At 40.0% G+C, this 23,793-nt stretch overlaps 1 protein-coding gene across 1 annotated transcript in view; it reads left to right on the forward strand.

Annotated features, from left to right (window-relative positions):
- Positions 1-23,793, forward strand: part of kalrna (kalirin RhoGEF kinase a) — a 705,069-nt gene that overhangs the window by 335,590 nt on the left and 345,686 nt on the right. The window contains exon 10 of the mRNA XM_059966562.1: positions 15,884-16,006. Coding sequence (XP_059822545.1) covers positions 15,884-16,006 — 123 coding nt within the window. The remainder of the gene's footprint in view (positions 1-15,883; positions 16,007-23,793) is intronic.

Below are 23,793 nucleotides of genomic sequence, written 5' to 3' on the forward strand. Positions count from 1 at the left end.
TTGTAACTTTTCATAGTACTGGGTAAAATATTGCTTCACCATTTAAAATTACCTACTTTACCACAGACATCTTGCAAGTGAAGTCACTGATGACATTAATTTAAAGTAGCTTGAACTGGGTAGTAAATTTTAGAGCTTTTTTTAATTGCATTACTTTTGGTTGTGTATCGAGGGATTAAAAAAGTGAAGTTGGCAGTATTTAAGACAATTTTGTATATGCTTAGCTGCTTCGGCTTGTTAAATTTGACATGCATTTGTTCTAGCAGTGATACATATGGCAGAAATATGGTTAGCAAAACTTAAAATAATACTATCAGTAAGAGTGTATAAGGGACTATTAAATATGTGGGCTTTTAACAATTTTAAGGCTGAAGACACAATCTGGTTTAAAATAAAAATGACTAAAAAACTGCAGTTACCATCTGGCACTTTTCACTGATGGATCTTAAACAGTGAATTATAAGTATGACAGCACTTGGGGGGATTTGTAGACAGCCATACATAATGATTTTGTGTGCTTTAATGTTTATTTGGGAAGGTGGGAGGGTGTATGTAAGGAGGTTAGATGCATGGATGTGACACTTTATATTGATTGGAAGTTATAATCCATGCTAAAGTAGTGTCTTTTCCTCCTGAAGAAGAAAAATATCATTTAGCGTACTTTGAGTTCAAATGGATTTGTGCAGGGACCTAAGAAGACTGGTTTAAGGTTTGCTGTTGGTTGAATTAACCTTCATACCTCATGAATTAACCCAATTGTTTGGTCCAAAAAAAACTAACTTTGCAAACATATGCAAAATCCATGTTGGATTTTTAAAGGAAACTTATTCAGAATGCTTAGCAATCTTCCACTGCAGCAAGATGAGCTGTAATTTAGCACAGGGGATGAGGAAATCACAGGACCTATTCCTGTGATCACCACTCCCTAAGCAGCATGTTGGGGCTGGTGTGTTGCAAGGTGATTTTGCAGCACTTCCTGTTGAATTTCAAAAAATGAATTTGGTTCCATTTTATAAATTAATTTGCAGAATATTTTTCATATGGCAGAGAAAACATGGAAGACGAGTCTCAGGGTTGTATACTACATACGTGCTTTGATAATAAATAAGCTTTGTATCTTTGAAGAAGAATGTAAAAGACAATGGAACCTTACCATTACATATTTATATCAACAGATCCCAATGTTTGTTTATGGCACTTGTATTTGACACCTTGCGTGTATGTGAATCTGTAAACAACTAGTAACCACACTTAAGAATGTGAATCTCTCCAATTAGTTTCAGTGCCCTCATTGCTGAGACTAGCTGCTAAAAGTTCAGCTTTCAATGTTACACGCACAAAATCATTGGAAAATGAACAGCAGAGCATGCCTGTGTAATGTGATAGGACATTAATAAATCAACATACCAAACTGGATGCATGGTTCATGATAGCAGATGACAGAGGGGAAATACAGAGCTATCAATGTACAATAATTGATGTGACACTGATGCTTACGTTTCTTTGGCATTTCTAAAATAATGATCAGGTAATGGATGATGAAGGTGGCTCATATATTGTAATTACAACTGAAACTGGGTTGAAGTAGACATGTCAGAGTAATGCAAAGTGTCTGGTTTGCTACAATTACCCCTTGTGTTGGGAAGACATGAAAATTGGATTTCCATCAAAGACTTTGGAAAGTTATGCAGGGAGTCAGCCACAGTCAAATCGGGAATTCAAATAGTCAAGGATTGATGCTTGGAACCATTGGCATTGGGTTTAATTTCCCCATCCACATACTAGGAATGGTGCCAGTTGATGCAGGAGGCACACAAATCCAACACAGAATGGAAAATGTCTCATTGAATGTTTAGGGAAATGCAAAGTGATCTAGAAATGACCAGCTTTACATTTTACCCAGTGATAAATCCATTTATAATTGCAATGTTTGGGTGGTGGGGTGGAGATACATCTCTACCAAAGGAGATGTAAGAGTCTCCTTCTCTCCATTAGCCTACAGCTCATCCTTAGGTAAGGCAGGACAAGTTTATTTGTATAGCACTTTTCAAACACAAGGCAGTTAAAGTGTTTTACATAAAACAAAATATGCAAATAATGCATCAAATTTCAGACAATATAAATATTCCGACAATATTTCAGACAATATAAAGAGAATAAAATCATACAAAAAATAAATAAAAGTTACGGTGCAGGAGATTCTAATTAAAAGCTACAGCAAAAAGAAAAGTTTTACGCCTCGAATTAAAGGATCTTGAAGTTGGGGCAGACTTCAGATCCTCTGGAAGGTTATTCCAGATACGTGGAGCATAGGAACTAAAAGCTGCTTCACCATGTTTAGTTTTGACCCTGGGGATGGTAAGCAGACCAGCCCAGATGACCTGAGAGCTCGGGAAGGTTCATAGTGCAGCAAGAGATTGGAGATGTGTTTTGGCTCTAGACCATTCAGTGCTTTATAAACCAGTAGTAATATTTTAACGTCAATCCTCTGATGGACAGGAAGACAGTGTAGTGATCTGAGACTGAGTGATGTGTTCTACTTTCTTGGTTTTAGTGAGGACCCTAGCAGCGGCGTTCTGAATGAGCTGCAGCTGTCTGAGGGATTTTTTACAGAGACCTGGGAAAATACTATCACAGTAGTCAAGCCTACTGAAAATAAATGCATGGGAGAGTTTTTCTAGATTTTGCTGACACATAAGCTCTTTAACTCTCGCTAAATTTTTAAGATGGTAGTAAACTGACTCTGCAATTGTCTTAATGCGGCAGTTAAAATTTAAGTCAGAGTCCATCGCAACGGCAAGGTTTCTGGCTTGGTTTATGGTCAGTAATGACAGGGATTCTAAGTGAGCACTGACTTGTAATCATTCTTTTTTGGCACCAAAAGCAATTATTTCAGTTTTCTCTTTGTTTAACTGCTGGAAATTTTGGCACATCTAATCAGTGATTAGTTCAATAATTTTTTTATGAACATATGCAATCACAGTCACTTGATGACACTGTTATATAAATCTGAATATCATCTGTATATATCTGTACATGAGCTAAGATAAAAACACAAAATGCTGGCAGAACTCAGCAGACCAGACAGCATCTAGAGGAGGAGGTAGTGACTATGTTTCAGGCCAAGGGCTAAGATATTTTGTTGTTTACCATGATTTGAGCTAGAGGGAGCATGTATAAGTAGTCAGAAGAGGCCCTAGTATGGACCCTTGAGGCACTCACATATCATTTTTCTTCAGTCAGACATGCAGCTCCCAATCAATACAAAATAGACCCTACCTGTAAATACAATTTAAACCACTTCAAGACTGTACCAGAAGGACCCACCTATTTTCCAAGTCTGTCCAGTAACATGCTGTGATAAACTGTGTCAAAAGCAGCACTGAGAACCAATGGACCAAAAACTGAAATTTTACCATCAACATGGTGTAAGCGGATGTCCATTTAAAAGCTTTACCAGAACAGTCTCAGTGCTGTGGTGTTGTTGAAATCCAAACTGGAAAACATCCATATAGTTGTTTAGTCCCAAACAGCTGTTAGGTTGCTGATAAACAACCTTTTCAATAATTTTACTTAAACGTGGTAAGTTTGATATAGGCCTGTAGTTATTAATTGCTGAGGATTACTGAGGCATCGAGGACTAGCATCTACTTAGCCCCTCGGTCAGGGTCACACGAATCCATGTGAGCAGATGGTTGATGGTCATATGAGCAGCTGGTGCATATCACAAGTCCTGGTTATACAACCACTGATGCCATGCAAATAATCTCTGAAGAGATAGTGGCTAGGGTCAACCGTCTTGTAAAGACACTGCCTAGAAGAAGGAAATGGCAAACCACTTCTGTAGAATTTTCCAAGAGCAATCATGGACCACGATCACCCATACCATATGACGCAATACATAATGATGATTATGGCATGGTTAAATTTCCACATCTGGGAGGAGCAGTGTTGGGCCTGTAGGGTTATGCCTAGATATATCAAAGAAAGAATATTTACAGTGAGTAGTGCACATGGATCAGGGCTGAAGAAGCACTAATATTTTGCAGGCCTGTAGGTTTACAGAAGGTTACAAACATAGAAAGGGAAAAGGTCATAGAAAATGTAGCAGAGTTGAGAACTTTAGATCAATAAACATTGGCTGATGAATGATGGTGCCCCTGTATGGTTTATTTATGGGGAGTAGAATTTTAGCTGTGCTGAAATCTTTGGAGAATGGGTGTCTAGCCAGGAGAGTATTAAAATGTTAAAAGTACTTAAAGCGTGAATTGTGATTTCAGCAGCAGCTGGACAGAGGCAGAAGCAGAGATTGCAATGTTACATGAGTGGAAATAGGTGGCTTTTGCAATTGGAAATGTATACAGTAGAAGAAATTCATCCCAGAATTTAAAAAAAAAAGCACCTAGTAAGATAATTAGTTGAACCCTCACAAAATATCAGGCCCTGATGGTGTACGTGATGAGGTTCTGAAGACCTGTGCCAACCAACTGTCGGGTGTGCTCAAGGACATCTTCAATCTCTCACCGTTACAAAAAGGTGACAGTCATACCTGTGCCCACAAAGAGCGGGGTGAGCTGCCTCAATGAATATCACCCAGTGGCACTCATATCTAATGTAATGAGAGTCTGATCATGGTTAGAATCAACTGCTGCCTAAGCAAAGACTTGGGTCCACTGCAATTTGCATATTGACACAATGGGTCTACAACTAATGCAATCTCACTGGCTCTCCATGTGTTTCACCTGGACAATAGCAATACCTATGTCAGGCTGCTGCTTATTGACTATAGCTAAGCATTCAACACAATCATACCTGCAGTTCCAATAAACAGACTCTGAAACATGAGCCTCTGTACCTCCCTCTGCAACTGGATTTTTGACTTCCTCGCTGGGAGACCACGATCCGTGCGGATCAGAATTGACACCTTGTCCTCGCTGACAATCAACACTGCCGCACTGCTTAGCCCAATGCTCTACTCTCCCTGTGCCCAGGAATGTGTGGCCAGGCACATCTCAAACACCATCTATAAATTTGCTGACAACATATCTATTGTTGGAAGAATTTCAGATGGTGAGGAGGAGGTGTACAGGAGTGAGATAGATCAGCTGTTTGAGTGGTGTTACAGCAATAACCTTGCATTCAGCATCAACAATAGCAAGGAATTGATTGTGGTCTTCAGGAAGGGGAAGTCAACGGAACGCACACCGGTGATCATTGAGGGATTATAGGTGGAATGGATGAGTAGTTTCAAGTTCCTGGGTGTCAACATTTTTGGCCCAATATATTGATGCAATTACAAAGAAGGCATAGCAGTGGCTACACTACATTAGGAGTTTGGGGAGACTTGGTATGACACCAAAGGCACTCTCACATTTCTGGAGATGTGCTGTGGAGAGCATTCTAACTGGTTGCATCATCATTCTGGGATAGAAGTGCTACTGCACGGGACCGATAGAGCTGCAGAAAGTCTTAAACTCTGCCACCTTTATCATGGTTACTAGCAACACAGAATCTGAACACCTTCAGGAAATAATGCCTCGAAAAGGTGGCATCCATCATGAAGGACCCCCATCATCCAGAGCAATGTCTCTTCTTATTGCTACCATTAAGGAAAAGGTACTAGAGCCTGAAGACACACACTTAACATTTCAGGAACATGCACAACACACTGGAGGAATTCAGCAGGTCAGGCAGCATCCGTGGAAACAAACAATCAACGTTTCGGGCTGAGACCCTTTGTCAGGACCCCTGATGCTTTGACCCCAGCATCCACAGAGTATTTTGTGTTTAACAGTTCAGGAACAGCTTCTTCCCTTCCACTATCAGATTTCTAAATGGCCAATGAACCCACGAACACTACCTCACTATTTTTCCCTCTCTTTTGAAACCGTTTATATAGTTTAATTTTCTTTTTTATATATGTTTATTGTAATTTATAATTTTTATTATTATGTATTACAATGTACTGCTGCTACTAAACAACAAACTTCACAACTTATGCCATTGATATTACACCTGATTCTGATTCTGAAGGACAAAGAATTTAGAATGGGGTGTAGTCTGATGTTTTTATTCTTCCAGTATTTAAAGTAAATGGAAGTTCATCAATGAGTAGATATCAGACAATAATGAGGCTGCAAATTGCTCAGAAAGGCAAATGTTGTTTGGAAAAGCAATAAAAAAAGCAACTGAATTATATCAAGAGACACAGTATGGATATGAGGAAGATGTCATGAAGATACAAAGAGTTAAGAATGGTCAAGATACCGGAAAAGCCATGGTGGGAAAAACACTAATTAAGTGACCCCACTGCTTCAGAACTTATTGTAGAGAGGGGTATTTGCAATTAGTCATGTTGTTGATAATGTCAGTCTGTAATGATGTCAGGAAACATGATTATTTGGAGTGGTATGGAGTGATAGTGAACCAAGATTATAGTAACAAAAGTTGTTATTTGTTCCTTTATGTTGCTGGAATGGAAACACATTTGGAAGTATTTAAGCACAAAGCTGTGGCAAAAATAAGGACAGGTTTAGTAAGTAACAACATGTGCAATCACTTGGAGAGGAAAGATAGTTTCAAGATGGCAAAGTATTGATTGAAAAGAAATAATTTAAAGTACCAGTAATTATAGAGGGGCAAGGTGGAGTTTGGGTGTGTAGCAATTTAACAGAAATAGAATTAATGGAACAGGAGGTGGATCTCAGCAATCGGTGGGGTCGGATAGTCCTGTGAATTGTTAGTCTTAAAAGAGGCAAATGTTGTGCAGTGGAGAATCATATTTTAATCCTTCTAAACATCAGTGACTAGCCAATGATATTGTGTCAACATCTTAACCTACTCCAAGCTAAATCTAACGCTACCCTTCTACATTGTTCTTTCATCCATAGGCCTCTCTAAGAGTGTCTTATATGTCCTAATGTATCTGCCTCCAGCACCACTCCTGGCATTCTGTTCTGTGCACACAACACTCTCTGGGTAAAAGAAAACCTTCCCCGACTTACCCCTATACTTCCCTCCAATCACCTTAAAATGATGGCTTTTGCATTAGTTATAGCCGCCCTGGGAAAAAGGCACTGATTTTCAACTCTATCAATGCCTCTTATCATCTCATATACAGTACTTCTATCAAGTCACCACTCATTCTCTGTTACTTCACTCAATCTTTCCTCATAAGACAATCTCAAATCCATCCTGGTAAATCTTCTCTTTAAAGCTTCCATATCCTTCCTATATGAGGTGACAGCTGAAAACAATACTCCAAGTGTGATTTAACCAGAGTCTTATAGAGCTGCACCATTACCTCACAGCTCTTGAATTCAATCCCCGATTATTGAAGGCCAACATATGGGGTCCCAGAACACATCCCATATTCCATCATTCTCTTAATATCCAAAACTCAATCAATATCTATTTTAAATACTTTCTTGATTGATTATGTTGAATAAAGAATTCCACAATTTCACCACTGTGAAAATATTTAGTTTCATCTGAGTCTCAAATAACATAATTGCACTCTCTGTTTTCTGTTTGCTAACCAATCCTAAATCCACATAACATATGATCACATATGGTTAGATTTGTTCAGTGATCTCAAGTGTGGTTTCTTATTGAAAGTCTTGAGAAAAATTCAATTATCTCTCATCCCCTTGTGCCTCCTTATCTATTCTGCTAGTTATAATCTCAATATGATCTGTCAACATGATTTCCTTTTTCATAACTACCGGTTAACTCTGCCCAGTCCTATTGTTATCCTTCGTGTGATCTGTTACCATGCTCATCATAATAGTTTTGAGCTTTTTCCATGCTTGGTAGGTTAATTGGTCATTGTAAACTGACCCATGATTAGGCTAGGATTAGATTGTGGCACAGCTCAAAGGGCTGGGAGGACCTACTCCACTCTGTATCTCAAAAAAGATCTGTGGAAGTTGAAGGGTAATGTCCAATGCTTCTACTATCTTCAAAGCCATCTCTTTCAGAATCCTAGGTTGCAGCCAATTAGGACTGGGTAATTTATTAACACTCTTCCATTAATTTCTCTGATATTTTGTTATTTATGTTGAATTTTTTCAACTTCTGATTCACTTGAAAACTATTGTTCTCCACTATTCCAAATAGTTTCTCAAGCAATTCTGTGAAGACAGATGCAAAAAATGTTTGATTTCCTAGGCATTTCTATGTTTGCCAATTCTAAATTAACAAGGGATGCAATTTATTTTCAGTTGTCTTTCCTTCTATAACAGCTCTTACAAGTTGCTCTTAGTTTTCTCACAGCATTATTCTCAAATTCTCTTTTCTCTCTCCTTAGTAACTTCTTGATCATCCTGGAACTGAGAGAAAATAGTAAATAATTCTACTATTTCCGACAACATATTTAAGAGGTAGTTAGACAGGCACACAGATAGGCAGGAAGGCCGTGGACCAATGTACACAAATGGGATTAGTTTAAACTGACATTATGATCTGCACGGACATCAGGACAGAGGAACTTCGTCTTGTGTGGTATTGTTCTCCGATCTATGTTTGTAGAATCCAGAACCAAAGAGTTATATAAAGTTATATAACCAAAGAGTTATGAGCCAGGACTTTTAGGAATGAAATTAGAAATGCACCTAGACAGAAAACAGAGAAACTTCAAACTCACATCTACAAACAGAGATAGGATTGGCTGGAATTGTTAATTTTAAATCTGAAATCTACAGAATTTTGTGAAAAAAGTATTAAAAATAAAAGGCAGTGCCCAAAATATAGAGCTGGATCATTAGTTCAAGGTGTTAAAGGATCCACTTCTGCTCCCGCGTTATTTTCATTTTCTATATTCTTCAGGCTAAAATTATCATAAAAGCAGATTATGTAATTGTTACTCTGTCAATGCTTATGGACATGAATTGCAAAGAATGACTAGGTCAGGTCTTCTCACTCTCCACAGGGGTCGCCTGCCACTCATTTCTAACTCATCACCTGCGGACCATTTAAACCCAGCTCTCATCCACAGTTCCCTCATGCAAATCAGCCAGCTTCAACCAGTTGTTCTGAGCCTCCAGTTGCCTTGTTGCCTGTGGTATTTTGTATTGGCTCTCACTTGTTTTGGGCCCTTCGTGGCTTGTTATTTTTGTAGTTTATTGTTAAAGCTATTGTTCATTGTTGAATCATCTCTGCTGCTCTGCTTTTGGGTCAAGCCTCCTCTACATTTCCTGACAGGAGGAGTAAACCAGCGATTGAACCAGCAGTTTATTTGCCTGAAGGAAGTCATCCGTCGATGTGTGCACATGATCAAGAAGCAGCTGGGAACCATTGACCATCTGCTCGCTCCTCTCCAGCTCAATACAGTAACTCCACACCAGTCAACTTTCTCCCTCGGAGACCCCGATTCTTGTGCCTGAATGGATCCCCATCGCAATGCCGCAACATCCTGTCCCCCTGTGTCTTGCACTTTGAACTCTGGCCATCTCTGTATTTTACAGACCGAGTCAAGATTGCCTTTGTTGTCTCTCTCTTGACTGGGTGAGCTCTGACCTGGGCTGCCAGTAAATGGGACAATAAGTCCCCCATCTACAACCAACATGAAGATTCACCGCTGAGTGTTTGATCATCCAGGAAGTGGGGGAGGGGGGGGCAGTGGACTGGACTTTTTGCCTGCGTCAAGATTCACACTCAGTACTGGATTACACCGTGGAATTCAGGAACCTCGTGGCAGAGTGCAGCTGGAATGCAGAAGCACTACTGGCCCATGACCATCATGACCTCTCAGAAAGACAAGCTGTCTACCTGGGAGAGACCCACCGACCTTGAAAGCCTCATCACTCCAGCTCTCCATACTGACAAGCATCTTATGGAACACCAGCCAGAGCCCCACTCCTGTTCCCAGAACCATTTCAGGCTGCAGGGCCCTCATCATCAATGCCTCCAAAAGCCACACAGTTAGATCACCCTTAACACTCCCCCATGAGCAGGAGTGTCACTGGAGAAACAACTGTATGCTTACTGCAGAGCAGCCGATTACTCTAAGGTATAGGAGAGAATTAGGCCATTTGGCCCATCATGTCTGCTCTGCCATTTAAATGCCCACTCCATCTGGTAAACAACACTACCAGGTAGAGACAAGGGGCCTGCTGTCTGGTAAGCTCCCTCCCCCACCAGCCCCTCATTACAGCACCATAGCCCCATTCAATCTCTCCACACCCCAATGGCTCCTTGCACATACAGTAGGAGGTTCTGCTGGAATCTGGCAGAGCAGGCAACTTTGTGGACTGAATTCTGTGTATGCAGCATGGACTCCCTGCCATCTATTCTCCCTCTTCCCCTCCAAACTGTGAATGACCACATTGCTAAAGTGCTACAACAAGGCTTCATTTGACCATCCCAGTCCCCAGCCAGTGCAGGGTTCTCCTTTGTCAATGATGGGGCCTCCATCCCTGCTTCGACCAATGTAGGCTCAACAAAGTTGCCATTAAGAACTGCTACCCTCTCCGCTAGATGGATAGCACATTCAAAGCACTCTGTAGGGCCTGATTTACATCCTTTCACCCCAAAGCATAACCATAGACCCAGAGGAAGCACATGCAGTTGTTGAATGGCTCCGGCCATGCTCCTTCAAACAGTTACAGTGCTTCTTGGCCTTCTCCAACTTCTGCTGCTGTTTCATAAGAAACTACAGCCAAACCGCTGCTCCTCTCACCTCCTTCACTGCATCACCTACTTCACAAATAACCTGGCCTGCTACTGTAGACCATGCTTTGAGGAGCTCAAAAGATGCTTCACCACCTCTCCCAATCTCTGCCATCCAAACCCCTCCAGACCTTTTGCGGTAGAGGTAGACGCTTCCATCTACAGTGCCAGCACCATCCTCTCCAGGTGAGGACCGGAGAGGAAGGCACACAATTGTGTCTTTTCACACAAGTTCAACTCTACACAGCACTGTTATGGTGTAGAAGACAGAGGGCTACTTGCCATTAAATAGGCCTTGGAGGAATGGAGACATTAATTGATAGGAAACACTGAGCCGCCTTTATCTCAAACTGGCCACCAGAACCTCATCTCCATACAACAGACCCACCAGCTCAATCCACATCAGGCTCACTGGGCCCTCTTCTTCGAGCAATTTAACTTCACCATCTTCCACTGACCTGGCTCCAAGAACACTAAAGCAGATTCCCTTTCATGATAGTTCGACCCAGTTGAAATGGAGATTGACTCTCAGCCTATCCTCACGGATCCTTGCCCCAATTGTCTGGGACCTTGAGAAATCTGCCAGGCCCTACAGCGCGAGCCTGTTCCATCCGATACACCCGACAATCCACCTGTACTTGCAGGCACCGTGTGCTCTGGCACACTCCATTGCTCACCCCTCCTTGGCCATTCAGACGTATGATGGACCCTGGATTTTCTGCAGTGCTGGTTCTCGTAGCCTACCATGATCACAAATATATGTTAGTTCGTCGCTGCCTGCCGTCAATATGCCCAGTTCATTTCCTCTGGCCAGTGGCCCTCTGAGCTCCTGTGGCCACTACCAGCCCCTCAGCACCTGTGGATTTCATCATGTGTTTGCATCCTTCCAATGGAGTCAGTATGACTGATTCTCCTAGGCGGCCCACTTCATTGCCCTCTCCATGGCTTCAGGACACTCTGTCAGACGGGGGCCCACAATTTATCTCCCATTTCTGGTAGGTCTTCTACTCCCTCCTCCTCACCTCAGTGAGTTTGTCCTCTGGCTATTGTCTGCAGACCAACGGTCAATCAGAAAGGACCAAGCTGCAAATGGAACAGTTTCTGTGATGCTTCACCACCTCTAGCCCTTCCACATGAACAAAATATCTGTTCTGGGCTGAGCTGTCCCACAATCTCCACACCTCCTCTGCCACTCTTTTGAAGGGTTTCATGGCTACCAAACCGCGTTGACCCCACAGAGAAGCCAACGGTGGAGGTCCTGTCCACCAAAGCCCAGTCTCACCGATGCTGAAATGCTTGGAAGAGGATACAATGGGCCATCCTAGCTGCCAACTATGCCTACTGCCGCCAGGCAAGCCAATGTCGATGCCCAGCCAGACTACTTCAGTGTGGGGACCGTGTCTGGCTGTCCACCCGAGCTCTCCCTTTGCGCACCAACTCTCTTAAGCTCTGGTTGATTGGTTCCTTCAAGATTACCCATTGCCTCAATCCAGTCACATACCATCTGCAGCTGCCACCATCCCTCAGGATCACAACTACCTTCCAGGTGTCCTGCCTCTAGCCCGTTGTCCACAGACCACCCAAGCATACACCTCTGGAGCCTAGTATTGTGGAAGGTGGTCTAGTCATATTAAGCATCTGTTCTGTCTTGTTTTATGGCCCCTCCTGGCTTGTTATTTTTCAATTCTGTTATTAAAGTTATCGTTCATCATTGAATCATCTCCGCTGCTCTGCTGTTAGATCAAGTCTTCTCTATATTTCTCGACAGACGGCTGTGTTGACTTACATGTCCTACATGTGTGGTCCTTATCTGTTGGGTTTGCCAGATCAATAGAAATTGCAGACCCTTCTTCAGGGAAAAGTTGTCCAAGTTCAAATAGTCGCCCCATGCAGAAATCAAATACTTGTAGCATTGTAGCTGACATGAACTTTTTAAAGTGAACATGAGGGTGAGCTCTACTTGTGCTGCAGTTGCTTCTCTTCCCTCATGAATTAAATTACTACAATAAGGACTACAGTAGAGTGATAGATCTTATGCCAACATACCAGACTCCTTAATCACAATCTCTGTGCATGTCTGGTCCCAAATAGCAGACAGAACAACAGAGGTGACAGTGCAGTAGGAGAGAGTAGATTTCCTGAAATATATCACTATTCCCTTATTCTTGTGATATCTAAATCTGATACTTCCATGCCAATAGCAGACTTCATGAACTTTCATGTGAGGTTCAAGAAGGTGATTAACACCACCTTCTCAAGGACAGTTGAGTAAGGACAAAATTCCTTGCAGAATCCTCATTTATTAGGCTGTTCATAATTACCATTCGTCTGTATTTCCATTGTTTAAAATCTCTAATGACAAATATTTCTTAAATAATTCAAAATATGTTGATTTTGTTTATATTTTCATGCTATTATATCATTTTTTGCATGGGGGTTTGATGTTTGATGTTTTTCTTTGGGTAGATTGGTTCCATGGTTCTTGTTTCATGGCTGTCTGTGGGGAAGACAGACTTTAGGGTTGTATACTGCATACGTATTTTGATAAATAAATGTACTTTGAACTTCAAACTTTTTATTTGTGTGCTACCACTTTTCACTCCTTGTCCTTTTCCAATGGGAACTTTAGCAAGAAATACCTCAGCTTTTTCTTAGTATTGGCCTTTTAAAGTTATTTTTCAGCTAAAAGCTAGCTGCATTCAAACAAATCATGTTCTGACTCAACCTGATAGGGTCTGGTAACTGCTATCCAAATAATCTGCCATCAGTCACTTATAGCATAAACCAAAATATTCGATTCAAATACTAAAATGCTGTGTCATGTGATCAGATTTGAGGCTGATTGACAACTGGACAGACATACATCAATTTTATGAAGCTAATATTTTGAAGTGTAAATCAATCATCTTTTTGAATGTTTGGCCGATTTTAAATAATTGTTGAGACTTCACTCAAATGGAACTTTGAAAAGAATTCCCAGAGATGGATAGTATGTGTAATAATTGACTAAAAGATTTAGAAGCATCTAATCAAAAACCTACCATAGCAATAATGTTAGCATTATAGTTAAAACTAATATTTTCCACAAATGAATTTGTATGATCTAAAACTATAGTAACATTTAGATTTATTTATTTACTTCCTTAATGAACCTTATGTTTACAATTGGTGTCTTTACAATTGGTTTTCTTTTGACTTCAAAATGAACGCTAATGAATCATAGAATACAACCAATATATGAAGCAATTTCAAAAAGCATCTTAGCTAAAATGGCTCAGATTTTGAACAGTTTTGCATGCAATTCCACTCAGAACTGCCTTTATTTCTCAACAAAAATGCCAGCATAGGGAGCCCCATGCATGGGCAGTGAGAAGGGTCTTGCATACCATTTTCTTTCTGTCACTCTGTCATTGAACTTCAGGTTGAGTCTAATGGCAGGGTAGAACTTGCTGAGGTCTCCACCACTTGGTTAGTTAATCTGGTCTAGGATTTATTAACCAATTCATTTGAATGGGAATTGTAGGCTGCAAGGTGAGAAAGGTAAGAATAAAGCAGCTTTAACAAAAAAAGATTTGATGATTTTAACGTTTTATCTATTCTGTCATGTTTTGATCTTATATTTCTACAAATCCATATTTTTACAAAATTCATTTCTCATTGTTCTTCATTCAGAATCACTGCAAAACCAAAACGGTTGTAACAGATGGCAGTTCTCAGAGTGTGTTTTTCCTGGGTGTTAACAGAGGGTATTAAAATGAAAGGGAAAACTTGTGAGGGGGCAGATTTTAGTGGTAGACCTGATAACTGGGATAACATTAGAACTCAACAAAAGGTAACAAAACAGATAGTAAAAAGAAGGTTAAAAAAGCAATGAAGTCAAAGTAACAAAGTACATGAAGAAGGATGTATTTAAGTATAAGAAGAGAGAGGTCCAAATGAACATTGCCCCCTTGGGGAATGAGTTATGGGAAACAAGGAAACAGCAAAGGAGATATCAGAGATTTAAACAAATATTTTGCTCACTTCTTTATGGTAGAAGACACTGCAGATGTTCAATTAACATTGAGTACAACTGGGGAGGATCTAAGTACGATAACATCACTGGAGAACTGAAGAGTATCGATCTCAGAATAAGGAAAAAGCTCATTTAAATCCAGTATGAAGGATCTCTTCTGAAAGAGAGCTGTGAGCCTGGAGGACTCCCTGTCTCAGGGAGATGTGGGGGAAGAGTCTTCAGACATATTTAAGGTTGAGATGCAGAAACATCTAATCAGTGAGGGAATCAAGAGTTAAGCAGAAAAAGCAGGAAAGTGGGCCTGAGGAATATCAGATCAGCTATGAATCTGTTGAATGGTGGAGCATCCCCAAGGGCCCAAACAGCCTGCTGTTCCAGCTTGTTATCATCCTACTGTGGAGTTTCATAAGTAGGGATGACTCGGATCCATCTTTATGATTTAGTATGTTGGTAAAGGCCCTACCACCACTTAGGACCTTACTGCTTGGCACTAGAATAATCTACACCAACCATACTGACATTCTGGATTTGGAAAGGGGGACATGGACGATCTCTCTCTCTCTCCGTCTTGATTTACAGTGGTTGGCACCCAGCTTAAAGGAGCATTACCGCCACCTTCTGCTCCAGAGTGTGTGACAGATTCCAATTCTAAATCCTTCACCCAATCACACACACACACATACCCTAACCTACATTTTATCCTCCTATCTTTGGCCATTCTGGTACCCTATTCCTGTTCATCCATCATATCCTATAAATGGAAGATGGAAGATGAGATGTCAGAAAAATATGGGCTAATGTTTTACCTGGATCATTGGCCAATGGAACCAGAATCATAATTTAATGAACAAACATTTAAAGGGATATGCACAAATGACAAAGAAAATCTGATAATATAACCAAAAGATAGTTTTAATTCTCTGAAGATTGAGCATCAATTTTTGCTTTATCTCTTTCTGTATATTAACTATTACCATTGCTACCAATTTATTTTTAATGATTCTTAATAGTGGTGCTTCATATATTTATCACAAATCAGCATGTATCCCCAGTTAGCTATTGACTCGTTGAACTGATTCAAAAACTTCCTCTGACCAAATTACAATAAAATACTTGCAGAATTTTATTCTTAACACTATGTATTTTAAAGGTTTGTTTCTGCTGGTTTCTCTGCTAACGTACCATCACTTTTTTTTTCAGGTTTTGGACTGGATTGAAAACCATGGAGAAGCATTTCTTAGCAAGCACACTGGGGTTGGGAAGTCACTTCACAGAGCACGTGCTCTTCAAAAGAGGCATGATGATTTTGAAGAAGTAGCCCAGGTTTGAAGACTATTTAGTGTCATATTGTAGTGTTAAATCCTTATTACTTGGCTAGGTTTACCATGAGAATATTATTACATATAAAGGTTCCAATTCAGAGATATCTTGCTAAAACCAGTCTGCTCTAAGACTTAGTAACCACCTTCTTGAGGGAGGAGATAATCCATATAACAGCTTGTGACTGCATGTCCTGATAAGTTCTCCTCTTCTCAGAAATGGGATATGAGATTTTAAATTCGTGATTGCAACTTTACAAGTACAAGAGAGCTACCAATTGCTCTTAAGGCCCTTTCAGTTGGTATAAGGTTTTCTCAAATTGTTGGTGCTGGGTGATGGTTTGGTTCAACTAGATAATTTCTTATGAAGATAAGTCAAAGGAACTTAAGGATGAAGTTGTAATTGAGGAGTTCTCTGACCTGCCTCTTCCAACAGCTGCTGACTGCCTCAGTTTTGATGTTTGTGTCTGTTCATTGTTCTGAGCAAGGATGTTTGGGCTGGATCTGGCACTGACAGTACTGAAGAACATGTACATGCCATGATTATCAGCAAGTTACTGGACCTCTTGCAATATATTCATTCATCATCTGTTTAAGTAAGGAGTTTTCTGCAAGACCTCTCCCCACAGGATCCAGAGGCAAGGTGGAGTTTCTGATCCTGAAATGCTCTTGTTGGCCATAACCTTGGTCAACTAACTGAGGTTAAATAAATGACTACACTAATCCTAATTAATTCAAGCGAGCAAATTCAATGTATCCACTGGGATAATTCATGACTTCTGTTCCTCCTTTGAAACTAATACTTATCCAAACTATTTCTCTCATAACGCTATAATAGAGGATTTCCTGCTGGCCAAATGATTGATCCTTCTCTCTGCTCCAGGCAGGTGGTCTTCCTTGCAGTAGTTGTTCCTCCTGCAGTTCTTGCTCATTAGTCCACTGAGTTCTCACTGTCCTGCCTCCAAAAATCTTCTTTATTATTCCTTTCCCCAATCAGTTCAGCACTGTTGTACTTCAGTTCGAGAACACAGAACAGTACAATACAGGAACAGGCCCTTTGGTCCACAATGTCGTATAGGACTAATGAAGTTGATAATCAAACCCCAAGCAAAACAAATCCCTTCAGCCTGCACAATGCTCATATCTTTTCATTTCCTGCTCATTTATATGCCTATCTAAGAGCCTCTTGAACACCTCTATTGTCCTGCAAATGTATTCATGAAATGAACTTCAAATGCTTGCCCTCTGGTACTAGAAATTTCAACCTTGGTGAAATGTTACTGGCTATCTACTCTATCTCTCTCATAAACATGTCTCTCATAATCGTAATCTATGTCTCTCATAATGTTATACACCCCTATCAAATCTCACCACCCCCCAGTCTAATAAATCAGATTCTGATTCTGAAAACACAGATATGTCCAAGCTTTCTTTATAGCACATGCCCTATAATCCTGATAAACCTATTCTGCAACTTTTTCAAAACCTCCAGATATTTCCTGTAATGGAGTGAGCAGAACTGAATGCAATATTCCAGATGTGACCTAACTAGAGTTTTGTAAAGCTGCAACATAACTTCCCAATTCCTGAACTCAAAGTTCAAAATAAAATTTATTACCAGAGCACATACAATCCTGAGATCCTTTTTCCTGTGGGCATACTTAAAAAATCTACAGAATAGTCATTGTAAACAGGATCAATGTGCAAATGTAAACATACATACATACATAAATAAATAAATAGCAATAAATAATAAGCATGAAATAATAAGATAAAAGAGTTCTTAAATGAGTGTAGGTATCCCTTTTGTCAAGAACTTGATGGTTGAGGGGTAGCAACTGTATTTGAACCTGGTGGTGCGAGTCCTGAGACACTTGTACCTTCTTCTTGATGGCAGCAGTGAGAAAAGATTGTGACCTGGGTGGTGAGGATCTCTGATGATGGATGATGTTTTTCTATAACAATGTTTCAAGTAGATGTACTCAGTGGTTGGGAGGATTTTACCTGTGATGGACTGGGCTGAATCCACTACCATTTGTAAGACTTTCCACTCAAAGGCATTGGTGTTGCTATACCAGGCCGTAAAGCTGCCAGTCAGTATACTTTGCACTACACATCTATAGACATTTACCAAGTTTTTTGATGACATGCCGAATCTCCGCAGATTCCTGAGGAAGAAGAGCTGCTGTCGTGTTTTCTTTGCAATTATATTTATATGATGGGTCCAGGACAGGTCCTCTGTGATGACACCCAGGAATTTAAGGTTACTGACCCTCTCCACCTCTGATGCTCCGATAAGTACTAGCTCATGGACTTCTGGTTTCCTACTCCTGAAGTCTACAATCAGATCCTTTGTCTTATTGACATTGAATGAGAGGTTGTTGCTATTACACCACTCTGCCAAATTTTCAATCTCACTCCTGTATGCTGGTTCATTACCACCTGTGATAAGGCCCACAACAGTAGTGTTATCAGCAAACTTGTATATGGTGATGGAACTGTACTTAGTCATATACTCAGTTCCTTGATTAGTAAAGGACATCAATGCCATAAGCCTTCTTTACCAACCTACTAACCTGTGTTTCAGGGAGCCACAAACTTCAGCCCCAAGATCCCTCTGTTCATCCTAATTAATGAATGGGTTAATGGGTCTTGCTATTAACAGTGTACAGTACTGTCTCCTTGCATTTGATCTACCAAAGTATAACAATCACCTTAGAAAGAGGTGACATGAGCTCAGAAGATGTAGAATGCTTATAGGTGGAGTTCAGAAACTGCAAGGCTTAAAAAGATCCCAAGCATGAGAAAATCTGCAGATGCTGGAAATCCTTAAAAAGAGTCTGATGAGTATTATATATGCGTCTTCAAACAGTAGCCAGGATGTGGGCTACAAATTGCAATGGGAGATAGAAAAGGCACAAAAGAAGGGCGGTTTTGACAGTCATGGGGGATTTGAATATGCAGGAAGATTGGAAAAATCAGGTTGGCACTGGATTTCAAGAGAGGGTATTTGTTGAATGCCTACGAGATGGCTTTTTAGAGCAGCTTGTGGTTGAGCCCACTGGAGAAACGGTAATTCTGGATTGGGTGTTATGTAATGACCTAGATTTGATTAGGGGGCTGAAGGCAAAGGGACCCTTGGGAGGTGGTGATTATAATATGATAGAATTCACCTTGCAGTTTGAAAGGGAGAAGCTGAAGTCAGATTTATCAGTATTACAGTGGGGTAAGGGAAATTAAGGAGGCATGAGAGAGTAGCTGGCCAAAATTGATTGGAAAGGGACACCAGTAGGGCTGACAGGAAAAAAAAGGAGCATTGGCTAGATTTTCTGGGAGCAATTTTGAAAGGTACAGGATAGATGAAGAAGTATTCTAAAGAGAGAATAGAATAGACAATAGAAGTCAAGGACAGCATAAAAGCAACAAGAGAGGACATATATATAGCAAAAATTCATGGGAAGGTGGAGGATTGGGAAGCTTTTAAAAACCAACAGAATGCAACTAAAAAGCCATAAATGAGAGAATCGATGAAATATGGTAAGCTAGCCAATAAATAAAAGAGGATACAAAAAGTTTTGTGAAATATATAAAGAGTAAAAGAGATGAGAATGCTGTAGATATTGGACTGCTGTAAAATGACACTGGAGGGTTAGTAATGGGGGATAAAGAAATGGTGACAAACTTGATAAGTATTTTCCATTACTCTTCACCGTGGAAGATACAAACAGAATGCTGGAAATACAAAAGTGCCAGTGGACAGAAGTGAGTGTAGTTGCTATTATTAAGGAGAAGGTACTTGGGAAGCTGAAAAGTCTGAAATTAGATAAGTCACTTAGACCAGTTGGACTACACCCCGGGTTCTGAAAGAGGTAGCTGAAGAGATTATGGAGACATTAGCAATGATCTTTCAAGAATCACTAGTTTCTGGAATGGTCCCAGAAGACTGAAAAACTGCAAATATCCCCAAACTCTTTAAAAAGGGAGGGAGGCAGAAGAAAGGAAATTACAAGCCAGTTTCCCTGATTTCAGTGGTGGGAAGATGTTGCAGTCTGTTATTAAGGATGAGGTTTTGAGGTACTTGGAAGCACATCACAAAATCTTTGCTTTTTGCTAAGAAGAACTATTATAGCCAGTTCAAGTGAGACACTGGGCTCAGATGACTCCTGTTCACAGACACCAATTTATACTTCTCATATAAGCCAATTATGATTCTTGTACCTAATCAAAGGGCATCCCACATGTAACTTCTTATTGGTTAATGATCTCTGATTTGCAGATTATCAGCAGGGACTTCATTATGTCCATTGTTACTATATTAATCCAGAAAGAATTAGTTCTGAAAATGACAGACTTCACTTCCTCCATCAGTTGGACATTTGTTTTGCCTATTGATCCACTGTCCTTGACTTGTAGTGTTCCATAAATGTTTATTTCATCAGGCCAGCACCTGGTCATTCTCATAAAACCTGCACTGGGGTTTTCTAGGAGGGAAGCCAAGCGTTTCTGCATAGTTGCTAATCATGGTAGGCATTAAGACTGTTCAGATACTATGGGTTCTCTGAGGTGAATTGTCAAATTGTCTGTCTGGTTTTGTCTCATGACAGCTGACTTTATGGAGTTGATGCGAGCTTTAATACTAATTTTCTTGTGACAACATTACTCTTGCTCCATTATTTTGGGTCCAAGCTAATGGCGATAACAGAGATGGTGGTCATTCCAATAGTCATCAATACTTGTAATGGCATGTGGCAGCCCAGAACTTATTATCAAGGATAGGAAGTTGCCTTTTTTTTTTTTTTTTTTAAATAATTTTTTATTGCATTTTATTGCAAAGGAAGTTGCCTTTGAGTAAGTTTTCCTTCTATCCACACTCCCATGATCCCTTTCATCTTCCAATTCTTCCCATCCCTGAATCTACTCCCTTTTGGTGACCCCTTCTATCACGTGTTCTTTTCCAGCTGTCTTGCGCTCTTCCAACATTCTTTTGCATCCTCCTTATTTAGGTCCTCACTACTCCCCTATATTGGGTATCTCCACAACCCACTTTTTGAGTCCCTTAGCTTCACATTTACTCTAAATTCACTTCCAAACTCCCCCCAAAGCATTTGTGCACTCTTCAAACCTGAGTTGCCACGTTCTGAATTGAACATCGTTCTCTCAGCAGTAGGCAATGCCAGAGCAGTGTGGCTGATAATAGTGGCCTCATCAGCAGACAGGCTTATTGGGGTAAGGTTGGAAAAGTGTCAATATCCATCCTATTCACACATCTTCATTCTTCTTAAAATCTATTCTTCCTTAACCTATCCCAGCCTCCCACCACTCTCAAGCTATTGCTGCTCAATCTGCAGCACTGAATTTCCCAGATAAACTGCCAACCTCACATTGCTTCCTGCAAATAGATCAGTCTCCGCTGCTCAGACTGACAGTCACTGATGGCTCAGTTGCCTCCACAACATACCTTTCAACTCATAAGACCTGTGATGCTTTTAAGCTCATGCAGTGAAAATAACATTTTCTATCCTAACCATGTATTTGTGTTCCCAGACTAAGTATTTCCAATTTTGTGCAGAAAAAGTCTTACAATTGATAAGAAAAGTGTAGTGACAAAGGCCATTATGAGCACCGTTGTCTTCAGATCCCAGGTGCTGTTCAGAAAGAATGTTAACAATCTCATCAGGAGCTCAAAATGAAACTTTCTCTGACTACGCTTTCATCTTCTGCGGATTCAGTGTGGATGGATATTAAGTTTTGAGAAGGTGACAGAACGAAAAGAATATAGATTGGGGTAAATACTTAGAAAGGTGATAAATTCAGTATAATGTGGGGAAATATGAGATCATTCAACTAGGTGGGATGAATAGAAACAGTATTTTTTAAAGGCGAAATTCTAATATGTAGAAACACTTGGAATTTCCAATAAGGGAATTCAAAAACAGCTAAATATAACTAATATATAAAATTAAAAAAAGCTAAAATACAGAAACAGCAATTAGGAAAGCAAATAGCATGTGTGCCTTTATGATTAACATTTCAAGTTAATGACTTATAACTCAAAGTAGCCATTAATTAAATTTACATAGTAACCTGAAGAGAAGATCAACAACACATTTACTTTGATGAATTATACCATATATTCAAACGTGTCCACCTTGGCATATTGGAATTTGCCATTGCAGAATTTCAGCTGCAGAATGTAGAATTCTCAATAACATTTTGTAATTGGGACCAAGAACAAGAGGCCTACCCAGCCGGAACTGATAGAATTATTTTCACACCAGAGATAACTGCTGACACTTCCTTCTCATGTTATATGTGTTTCGCAATGGGCTGTTTGTGGCCATCATCCACAGTATAGTTGATAAGAATACTATAACCAGAAACGTATGGTACTTTGAAGCTTGTTCTCGGTTCATCCTGAACAGGTAGAGCTTCTCTCAAACTGCATCAAACTGTGCTTATGTTGACTCATAATACATAGGTCAATTCTCATTCTCGTTAACAAATCTGGTGCATTGATGTTAGTATCAACATTGAATAAAGCAAGAGCATGAAATACTATTGAAAAATTCCTATTTAGGAGCAAAATTCTGTGAAATTCTCTCAACATTTGGCTTTTAGAATACCATCAATATTATCTTTAACAGGTTTCAACCCATTAAAATCTATCTTTAGACCAAGAAATGCAACATCTGATGATATGGAAATGAACTTCAATCGGTCCTGATTCACTTTGTGGTGGTGGAGTCACTTCAGTACTTACCCCAAAATATCTACATTATCTTTTGCACTACCTGCGCTACATTAAGAAGAGAATCTGTACCCTCAAGATGTTGTTTATTGTGATGTGGAAATTCTTAAATGACCATTTGATTCTACAAGGCAATTTAGTGCAGGGGTTCCAGTTGTTTTAACTGTTCCTATCTATATCCAGCTGTACATAAGCATACATCTGGTCAAGCTATGTAAGAAACCAGGATCCTGACAGATGTGTTTATAAGTCCTGAGAGGATGGTCAATAACTTTCTTCACTGCTGAATGTCTGACTTAAAATTAATTTGTGGTCACCTCACAATCTACTGTTTATCTGCTTTTAGTACTATTGGAGGTACCCAATCATAATTAGTACTGTGATCAGAATTCCCATTTCTTTCCAGTTTCTGAAGGCCGTTTTTCAATTGGCTCTTCAAGGAATAGTGGAAATAGCCTTGCTTTTCCATAAAGTTGCATCCATTGATTTCTGTGTTGGTATTGTCCTTCACACTACTGGTACTTCAAGACCCTAGCCAACATATTTTACACAAACTTCTCCTGATTGTCTTACTAAGTGGAGGAGATGAACCAGATTGATGTCAATCAGTTTTTCCACAGTGGAAAAACCCTCAGTTGTGTCAAACTGTACCACCAATAACTTGAGTTCAGGACTGGGAGTGGCTACAAATTCCCACTGATCACGTGATGAAGATTTGGGAGTTGAGCTTTGACTGCAGTTTAACATTGGCTGGCAGAAACATGATTTCCTGATTATACTCAGGAGGCTAAGAAGTGACTTTACAAAGATTTAAAATCATGAGGAGCACAGATGAGGCATATAGTCTTTTCCCAATGTAGGGGGAGTCTAGAACCAGAGAGCACAGGTTTAAGATGAGAGGGAAGAAATTTAACAGAGATCCGAAGGGCAGGTTTTTCATGCAGAAGGTGGTAACCATGTGAAATGAATTGCCAGAGGAAGTAGTTGAAGTAGATAATGGTATGGAATTTAAAGCATTTGAGTAGGGTGATAAGGGCAAATGG

The sequence above is a fragment of the Hypanus sabinus genome, chromosome 4, assembly GCF_030144855.1.
Source record: "Hypanus sabinus isolate sHypSab1 chromosome 4, sHypSab1.hap1, whole genome shotgun sequence".
Classification (NCBI taxonomy): Eukaryota; Metazoa; Chordata; class Chondrichthyes; order Myliobatiformes; family Dasyatidae; genus Hypanus; species Hypanus sabinus.